Raw genomic sequence first — 10,304 nt, 5'->3', positions numbered from 1 at the left:
GAGACAGAGAGAGAGGGGGGAGAGACAGAGAGAGAGGGAGAGACAGAGGGAGGGGGGAGAGACAGAGAGAGAGGGGGGAGAGACAGAGAGGGAGGGGGAGAGACAGAGAGAGAGGGGGGAGAGACAGAGAGAGAGAGAGAGAGAGAGAGAGAGAGAGAGAGAGAGAGAGAGAGAGGGGGAGACAATTTTTAACGAGTGCTGCTTTCACATCTGTTTCCTGAGCGAACAGGCTTTGTGGCAAATCCATTGTTAGTTTGGGTGGGGGTGTTGTTTCAACTGTTGTGAGAGTATGTGTGTGTGTGTGAGAGAGAGGGGGAAGAAAGAGAGAGGGAGGAGAGGGAGAGAGAGAGAGAGAGAGAGAGAGAGAGGGGAAGAAAGAGAGGAGGAGAGAGAGAGAGGGGAAGAAAGAGAGGAGGAGAGAGAGAGAGGGGAAGAAAGAGAGGAGGAGAGAGAGAGAGGGAAGAAAGAGAGAGAGAGAAGGGGGGGAGAGAGAGAGGGGGGGAGAAAGAGAGAGAGAGAGGGGGGGGGAGAGAGAGAGGGAGGGGGGGAGAAAGAGAGAGAGAGGAGGGAGAAAGATAGATAGAGAGGGAGAGAGAGAGAGGGGGGGAGAAAGAGAGAGAGAGGAGGGAGAAAGATAGATAGAGAGGGAGAGAGAGAGAGGGGGGGGGGGAGAAAGAGGGGGGGGAAGAAAGAGAGAGAGAGGAGGGAGAAAGATAGAGAGGGAGAGAGAGAGAGAGAGAGGGGGGGAGAAAGAGAGGGGGGGGGAAGAAAGAGAGGGAGAGAAAGAGAGAGGAGGAGAGAGAGACAGAGGAGAAGAAAGAGAGGAGGAGAGAGAGGGGGGGAGAAAGAGAGAGAGAGGAGGGGGGGGAGGGGAAGGGAGAGAGGGAGGAGGGGGGGATTATTAAACCGACTGTGAGCGCTGTACAAGAGTCAGTAGACAGAAGTAAGCATCTCTGGAGAACATGGATAGATGATGCTTCACAGAATGCTGGAGTAACTCAGCGGGTCAGGCAGCATCTCTGGAGAGAAGGAATGGGTGACGTTTCGGGTCGAGACCCTTCTTAATAACTTGGGTGTTCAGGGGGGTGGGGGGTGTCGGAACGAGTGGCTGGTTCGGACAAACAAAGACACCAGATTGAGTTGCAGTCACACAGGGGGGACGGGGGGACCTGTGTATCTCTGACTCTGTCCTCGACATTGGGACTCTGGTTGGAAGGACATTAGTTCTTGGAGCAGAGATTCTCTACTCCGCCATTCAATCTGAAAGAAACATGTAGCATTTTTAAAGGGATTGGACAGGCTAGATGCAGGGGGATAAAACAAAAATCCTCATGGTGGGGGAGTCCAGAACCAGGGGGTCACACAGTTTAAGAATAAGGAATTCTCTCTCTGCCTCAGAAGGCGGTGGAGGCCAATTCTCTGAATGCATTCAAGAGAGAGCTGGATAGAGCTCTTAAGGATAGAGGAGTCAGGGGGGTATGGGGAGAAGGCAGGAACGGAGGTACTGATTGAGAATGATCAGCCATGATCACATTGAATGGCGGCGCTGGCTCGAAGAGAGTGGTGAGTCTGTGGAATTCTCTGCCACAGAAGGTAGTTGAGGCCAGTTCATTGGCTATATTTAAGAGGGAGTTAGATGTGGCCCTTTATGCTAAAGGGATCAGGGGGTATGGAGAGAAGGCAGGTACGGGCTACTGAGCTGGATGATCAGCCATGATCATATTGGATGGCGGTGCAGGCTTGAAGGGCCGAATGGCCTACTCCTGCACCTATTTTCTATGTTTCTATGAAGGGCTGAATGGCCTCCTCCTGCACCTATTGTCTAAGGGGGTAGGCGTTTAGGACTGAGATGAGGAAAAACTTTTTTCAGCCAGAGAGTTGTGAATCTGTGGAATTCTCTGCCGCAGAAGGCAGTGGAGGCCAATTCACTGGATGTATTCAAGAGAGAGTTAGATTTGGCTCTTGGGGCTAACGGGATCAAGGGATTATGGGGAGAAAGCAGGAACGGGGTACTGATTTTGGATGATCAGCCATGATCGTGTTGAATGGCGGTGCTGGCTCGAAGGGCTGAATGGCCTCCTCCAGCACCTATTACCCATGTTTTCCAATTCCAATGTCTCTCCCTCCCAACCACATTCTCCTGCCTTCCCTGACACCCTCATGAAAGGGGTCTCCAGTGGAAGAGGGATAGCCACCAAGTCTGGACTTTGCTGCTTCAAATAGTTTGCTCAAAGCAAGCACACACACGCCATCAGCGAGCTCGGGGGATGGGGGCATTTCCCCCCCCCCAAAAATAAACTTTATTCTGAATTTTTTGGAAATATATACGAAAGAAAAAATGCTGGAAAAATTCTCCAGACATTCTCCATGTCTGTACATTCCATGGTGGCATGCACTGCAGCGTTTGCATCTGTCTTTAGACCAAACACCCAGGCACTCATGTGCCACCCCTCCCCCCCCTCCCCCCCCCCCCCCACCTCTCCCCTCCCCCATCTTTGGAGAGAAGGAATGGGTGATGTTTCGGGTCAAGACCTTCTCTCCAGAGATGCTGCCTGACCTGCTGAGTTACTCCAGCATTTTGCGTCTATCCTTGGTTTTTAAACCTGCACCTGCAGTTCCTTCTTACACGAGTTGCCCCAGGCAACAGTTTTTTTGCTTTTGGTCGACACAAAATGCTGGAGTAACTCAGCGGGACAGGCAGCATCTCTGGAGAGAAGGAATGGGTGACGTTTCGGGTCGGGACCCTTCTTCAGACTGATGTCCCCCAACCCACCTCGCCTCCCCTGACATCAGTCTGAAGAAGGGACTCGACCCAAAACATCTCCCGTTCCTTCTCTCCCGAGATGCTGCCTGTCCCCGCTGAGTACTCCAGCATTTTGTGTCTGTCTATGTTTTACAGTGAATTACTGGTGCTGGTATGAGCAGCCATGGAAGGTTGTATTGAAGAGTGCTGTGCCTTCCTATATAAACTACATTGGAACCCCCCTCACTTTATACACCACCCCGACCTCCTTGTACAGCCAAATACCTTCCATCGTTTGTATTATTTGGTTAGGCAGATGAGGACATTATTCTTGTGGCACAGGAGGCTAAGGTGTGATCTTACAGAGGTGTATAAAATCATGAGAGTGCACCATAAGGTGAATGCAGCAGAGTCTTTTACTCAGGGATGGGGGAATCGAGATAGGCATGCGGAGTAACTCAGCGGGACAGGCAGCATCTCTGGAGAGAAGGAATGGGTGACGTTTTGGGTTGAGTCCCTTCTCCAGACTGGTAACTGTCTCAGAAGGCAGTGGAGGCCAATTCTCTGAATGCATTCAAGAGAGAGCTAGATAGAGCTCTTAAGGATAGCAGAGTCAGGGGGTATGGGAGAAGGCAGGAACGGGGTACTGAATTGAGAATGATCAGCCATGTTCACATTGAATGGCGGTGCTGGCTCGAAGGGCCGAATGGCCTACTCCTGCACCTATTGTCTATTGTAATTGAGAACCAGGGGACATAGGCTTAAGGTGAGAGGGGAAAGATTGAATAGGAACCCGTTGGGCAACCTTATCACATTGAGGGTGGTTGTGAAGTGGAACGAGCTGCCAGAGGAGGTTGAAGCAGGCACTATAATAGCATTTAAAAGACATTTGGATAGGAAAGATTCTAGAGGGATTTGGGCCAAATGCGGGCAGGTGGGATTAGCTGTTGATAGAGCATCTTGGTAGGCATGGACAAGTCACAGAGTGATACAATGCGGCAACAGGCCCTTCGGCCCAACTTGCCCACCCCGGCCAACATGTCCCAGATACACTAGTCCCGCCGGCCTGCATTTGATCCATATCCCTCCAAACCTGTCCTGTCCATGTATCTGTCTAACTTTTTAAAAAAAATGTTGGGATAGTCCCTGCTTCAAGTTGGGCCAAAGGGCCTGTTTACTTGCTGTATGACTCCATGATTCAAGATGCGATTCGTAAACCGTGTATGCAGAATGGATCATTGTCTTATACTTGTTTATCTTGTTGCAGTTCTATTTATATTGAGTTTGGTTTTCATATCCTGGAAGGCATTGCCTCGGGGTTGATAGAATTGGGAATGCTCACCTTTTAGAGGATGTAGGCCAGCACCTGGACTGCCAAGGCATGGGAGGCTACAGACCAAGTGCTGGGGAATGGGATTACTGTGCATGGGTGAGTTACTCCAGCATTTTGTGTCTATCTTTACTGTGGATGGCTAATTGATGGCTGATACTGACATGTTGGGCCAAAGGGCTGTTTCTGCATTTCCAACTCTGACACTAAATGTAATGGTTGCAGTGCTATGCAGCTACTCACACTGGTGCATTGCCATAACATAAACTCCTGAAAGTACATGAACCCTACCCACACTGTGTACGTATGTGCACACTTGTACATATATATATACACATAGATATGCGTGCGTGTGTGTGTATATATATGTGTGTATATATATATGTGTATATATGTGTGTGTTTGTGTATATATGTGTGTGTATATGTTTGTTTGTGTATATGTGTGAGTGTGTATATGTGTGTGTGTGTATATATATGTGTGTGTGTATATGTGTGTGTGTGTATGTGTGTGTGTGCATATATATGTGTGTTTGTGTGTATATGTGTGTGTGTATATATATATGTGTGTATGACTGTGTACATGTGTGTTTGTGTATGTGTGTATATGTGTGTTTGTGTGTATATGTGTGTGTATATATATGTGTGTATGAGTGTGTGTATATGTGTGTTTGTGTATGTGTGTGTATATGTGTGTTTGTGTGTGTATATATATGTGTGTATGAGTGTGTGTATATGTGTGTTTGTGTATGTGTGTGTATATATGTGTGTGCATATGTGTGTGTGTGTATATATATATATATATATATATATACACACACACATACAGACACACACACATACAGACACACACACTTACCCACACACACACACTATATACACGCACATACGTACACTGTGGATTAGGGTTCATATCTGGGTTCATACATCATATATGTATATGTGTATATACGAGAAAATAACTGCAGATGCTGGTACAAATCAAAGGTATTTATTCACAAAATTATGCTGGAGTAACTCAGCAGGTCAGGCAGCATCTCAGGAGAGAAGGAATGGGCGACCCGTATACATATATACACATATATATATGTGTGTGTGTGCACACATATATATGACATATCTCACACACACACACACACACACACACACACACACACACACACACACACACACACACACACACACACACACACACACACACACACACACACACACACACATAATATACACACAGCACTTTTTCTCTCTTGTTTATTATATTGTTTACAGTGCACTATGTTTACACATTGTGTTGTGCTGCTGCAAGTGAGAATGTCGTTGTTCTATCTGGGACACATGACAATAAAACGCTCTTGACTTTTGACAATCACTCTAACCCACACTGGGTTTATTGCTGTACCAGACACTCCTATTGTACAGTACACTAACTTCTATTCACATGATGCACTTTGCCATCTCTTACATTCATGTTAGGTACATTACTAAACCTTCGATTCATACTTAATTTATTGTCACACATTAAACATATATTGGACACATTGTTATAATTTTACTTAACAATGCGTTGATCATCGTACTGTGCACCTTGTAATTCAAAGGAAAAATAATGAATTGGATGCCAGTCGATCTGTGTAGGGAGGAACTGCAGATGCCGGTTTACACCGAAGATAGACACAAAATGCTGGAGTAACTCAGCGGGACAGGCAGCATCTCTGGAGAGAAGGGATGGGTGACGTTTCAGGTCGAGACCCTTCTTCAGACTGAGAGTCAAGGGAGAGGGTGACACAGAGATAAGTAAGGGTAAAGTGTGTGAAAACAAGACATCTAAAGAGATGGGGGTCAAGGAAAATATAGAATAGATCATTGTTCGCTCGGAGAAGGGGACAATAGATCAAACTGATAAAATGTAATCAGGGGGACTGTGAGACTGGTCGGAGAACTGGGAAGGGGGAGGGATGGAGAGAGAGAGGGGAAAAGCAAGGGTTACGTGAAGTTAGAGAGTGTAAGACAATAACTGCAGATGCTGGTGCAAAGACCATTTCTCACCCACCTTCTCTCCATAGTTAGATAGAGCTCCAGGGGCTAGTGGAATCAAAGGATATGGGGGGAAGGCAGGCACGGGGTATTGATTGGGGACGATCAGCCATGATCACAATGAATGGCGGTGCTGGCTCGAAGGGCCGAATGGTCTCCTCCTGCACCTATTCTCGATGTTTCTATGTTTCCATTGCCGACGATGCAGAGGCACTGATCGGTAGTGGGGGAAATGCTAGAGCCAGTTATTAAAGATGGGATAGCAGCACATTTGGAAAGTGGTGAAATCATTGGACAAAGTCAGCATGGATTTATGAAAGGTAAATCATGTCTGACGAATCTTATAGAATTTTTCGAGGATGTAACTAGTAGAGTGGATAAGGGAGAACCAATGGATGTGTTATATCTGGACTTCCAGAGGCTTTCGATAAGGTCCCACATAAGAGATTCGTATACAAACTTAAAGCACACGGTATTGTGGGTTCAGTATTGATGTGGATAGAGAATTGGCTGGCAGACAGGAAGCAAAGAGTAGGAATAAACGGGTCCTTTTCGGAATGGCAGGCAGTGACTAGTGGGGTACCGCAAGGCTCAGTGCTGGGACCCCAGTTATTTACAATATATATTAATGATTTGGACGAGGGAATTGAATGCAACATCTCCAAGTTTGCGGATGACACGAAGCTGGGTGGCAGTGTTAGCTGTGAGGAGGATGCTAGGAGGCTCAAACGTGACTTGGATAGGTTAGGTGAGTGCGCAAATGCATGGCAGATGCAGTATAATGTGGATAAATTTGGCGGCAAGAACAGGAAAGCAGACTATTACCTGAATGGTGGCCGATTAGGAAAAGGGAAGATGCAACGAGACCTGGGTGTCGTGGTACACCAGTCATTGAAAGTAGGCATGCAGGTGCAGCAGGCAGTGAAGAAAGCGAATGGTATGTTGGCATTCATAGCGAGGGGATTTGAGTATAGGAGCAGGGAGGTTCTGCTGCAGTTGTACAGGGCATTGGTGAGACCACACCTGGAGTATTGCGTACAGTTTTGGTCTCCTAATCTGAGGAAAGACATTCTTGCCATAGAGGGAGTACAGAGAAGGTTCACCAGATTGATTCCTGGGATGGCAGGACTTTCATATGAAGAAAGACTGGATAGACTCGGCTTGTACTCACTGGAATTTAGAAGATTGAGGGGGGATCTTATAGAAACTTACAAAATTCTTAAGGGGTTGGACAGGCTAGATGCAGGAAGATTGTTCCCGATGTTGGGGAAGTCCAGAACAAGTTTAAGGATAAGGGGGAAGTCTTTTAGGACCGAGATGAGAAAGTTTTTTTTCACACAGAGTGTGGTGAATCTGTGGAATTCTCTACCACAGAGGGTAGTTGAGGCCAGTTCATTGGCTATATTTAAGAGGGAGTTAGATGTGGCTCTTGTGGCTAAAGGGATCAGGGGGTATGGAGAGAAGGCAGGTACGGGATACTGAGCTGGATGATCAGCCATGATCATATTGAATGGCGGTGCAGGCTCGAAGGGCCGAATGGCCTACTCCTGCACCTATTTTCTATGTTTCTATGTTTCTATGAAGGAGCTCACCATCGAACTCAGGGATAGCTTCTTCCACTCTGTTATCAGACTAAGTTTGAACATGAACCGTGAACACTGGTGTTCCTCCGACGATCTTTACTGGACTTTACTTTGCACTAAACGTTATTCCCTTTATCCCATATCTGTACACTGCGGACTGCTTGATTGTAACCAAGACATTGTAACTGTGTGTGGTCTTTCCGCTGATTGGATAGCACTCAACAAAAAACACTTTTCACTGTGCCTCGGTACACGTGACACTAAACTAAAGTATGGGGCAGCAAATGTGAGCAAGTGTGTGTGTGTGTGTGTGTGTGAGAGAGTATGTGTGTGTGTATGTATGTACGTGTGTGTCTGTATGTACATGTGTGTGTGTGTGTGTGAGAGTGTGTGAGAGTATGTGTGTGTATGTATGTACGTGTGTGTGAGAGTATGTGTGTGTGTATGTATGTACGTGTGTGTGTATGTATGTACGTGTGTGTGTATGTATGTGTGTGTGTGTATGTGTGAGTGTGTGTGTGTATGTGTGTGTGTGTGTGTGTGTGTGTGTGTGTGTGTGTATGTGTGTGTGTGTGTGTATGTGTATGTGTGTGTGTAAGTGTGTGAGTGTGTGTGGGGATGGGATGAAGTGGGGTTGGGGGAGAATAATAGTTGTTTCTTGGGGATAGGAGGGTAGAGGGGGAAGTCAGCCAGCAGAGAGAGGGATGTGGGAGAGATGAGACAATGGTATCTTTCTCTGCACGATTTCCAGCGCCTTCACATCTTTCCTGAAGTGTGTGACCAGATCTGGATAGAATGGATGCATGAATGATACTATTACTAAAGACTGGTGAATTTCCGAGCCCTGTCTAATTTATATATTTACCACCTCAACAATTAACACACTTATTCTCCGGCACACTCGCACTTTGATGTGGGTTTTTGTTTTTGCTTTAGCATTTATTAAATCCCCCTGAAAGGGTAATTTAACCCGGCCAATTGGGTAATCAGGAAGTCTTTGTGTTGTGAAATGGGGGAGAATGGACGTCAGTCAGGATCGAACCCGGGGTGTCTGGCGTTGACAGAGAGAGAGAGAGAGAGGCTGCACCAGGCTGACCTCCATGGTATCGCCCACAATGGACACGTTGACTATGGGTGGCGTGGGAAGGAACCGCGGATGCCGGTTTAGGCCGAGGATGTTCACCGAGGCCGGTTCTGAACCCTGGAGCCGTGCGGTACGGTCGGAGAATGGCGGGGGGCAGAGGGACCACCGCTTCTTCTGGGCCGAGCAGAAAACTCGGCCAAAGTCGACCCCCGCACCTGAACGATGGCCCACGTCTCGAACGCTCAATGACTGTTTTGTTCTCTTTCAGAGCTTTCCACGCCAGCGGGGAGATGCAGGGGAGCGGCCGTGACCACCGAGCCTGGTGAAGGGTCTGGCGGCGACGCCACCGGTCGGCCGAAGCATGTGTCCGCGTCCTGGGCCGTTGTAGACCATGCCCGGCCATGTTGGAACCCACGCAACCCCTTGACGGTGCTCTGAGGAAGAGGCAAGGGCCGCAGCGGTTGGGAGGGGCGGAGAGGTCTTCCCCCGGCTCCAGCATCGTCCGTGCGGAGAGAGGCCCGGGGCGTGCGTTGAATGGGGAATGCGCTGGGCCCGCCGGCGAGATCGGTTCACCACCGCCGCCCCAGTCGGCACGGCACTCCCTCCTGACCAAAACCCAGGCCGGCGATCTCCAGACGTGCAGGAAGAAGAGAAATAAGCCCCCAGCGAAGTCGTCCACCGCCTCCATCGCCTCGGTCTTCCCCAAAACCAAGAGAGCAACGATGAGGAAGGCGAAGCGGGCGGAGATCGGCGTCGGGGCGAAGCCGGGGGACCTCCAGGACGGCGCGGACGGAGCGGGCTCCGAGGAGAGGCCGCTGACCGATGAGTTGTCCAAGTCCAGCGTTGAGGACTTCCTGGAGGCGGACGCGGCGCTGCCACGCTCCCCCTCCTCCCCCTCCTCCCCCCGCCGGGCCCGGCGCCCGCCAGAGGAAGAAGCGGAAGCAGTGCGGGATGTGCCGCCCGTGCAAGAGGAAGGACAACTGCCGCGAGTGCAGCAACTGCAGGAACCGCAAGACCGGACATCAGATCTGCAAGCAGAGGAAGTGCGAGGAGCTGAAGAAGAAACCGGCCATCTTCGTCCAGGTAAGACCGACCGCCTGGGCCGAAGGGCCTGCGTTTGCCCGCTGCGTCTCCACTCTCAACTCAACCAGCTTGGCGGGCCACTCGTTTTGCTAGGACAGCTTTCAACCCAATTGTATGAATATTGAATTCTCCAATTTTAGGCAACCTCATAACTAACCCCTCCCCCCCCCCCTTCTCCCCCATTCACTCCCTCCCCCATTCTCTCCGTCCCCCATTCTCATCCACCCCCCATTATCATATCATATATATACAGCCAGAAACAGGCCTTTTCGGCCCACCAAGTCCGTGCCGCCCAGCGATCCCCGCACATTAACACTATCCTACACCCACTAGGGACAATTTTTACATTTACCCAGCCAATTAACCTACATACCTGTACGTCTTTGGAGTGTGGGAGGAAACCGAAGATCTCGGAGAAAACCCACGCAGGTCACGGGGAGAACATACA

At 49.0% G+C, this 10,304-nt stretch overlaps 1 protein-coding gene across 1 annotated transcript in view; it reads right to left on the bottom strand.

The window, feature by feature from the left end:
• Positions 1–9,176, bottom strand: part of LOC144610381 (bifunctional methylenetetrahydrofolate dehydrogenase/cyclohydrolase, mitochondrial-like) — a 43,715-nt gene extending 34,539 nt beyond the window's left edge. Inside the window, exon 1 of the mRNA XM_078429016.1 lies at positions 8,989–9,176. Within this exon, the coding sequence (XP_078285142.1) occupies positions 8,989–9,176 (188 nt within the window). The remainder of the gene's footprint in view (positions 1–8,988) is intronic.
• Between the last annotated feature and the right edge of the window lie 1,128 nt (positions 9,177–10,304).

The sequence above is a fragment of the Rhinoraja longicauda genome, chromosome 36 (assembly GCF_053455715.1).
Source record: "Rhinoraja longicauda isolate Sanriku21f chromosome 36, sRhiLon1.1, whole genome shotgun sequence".
Lineage (NCBI taxonomy): Eukaryota > Metazoa > Chordata > Chondrichthyes > Rajiformes > Arhynchobatidae > Rhinoraja > Rhinoraja longicauda.
This window is presented reverse-complemented; position numbering and strand designations above follow the sequence as displayed.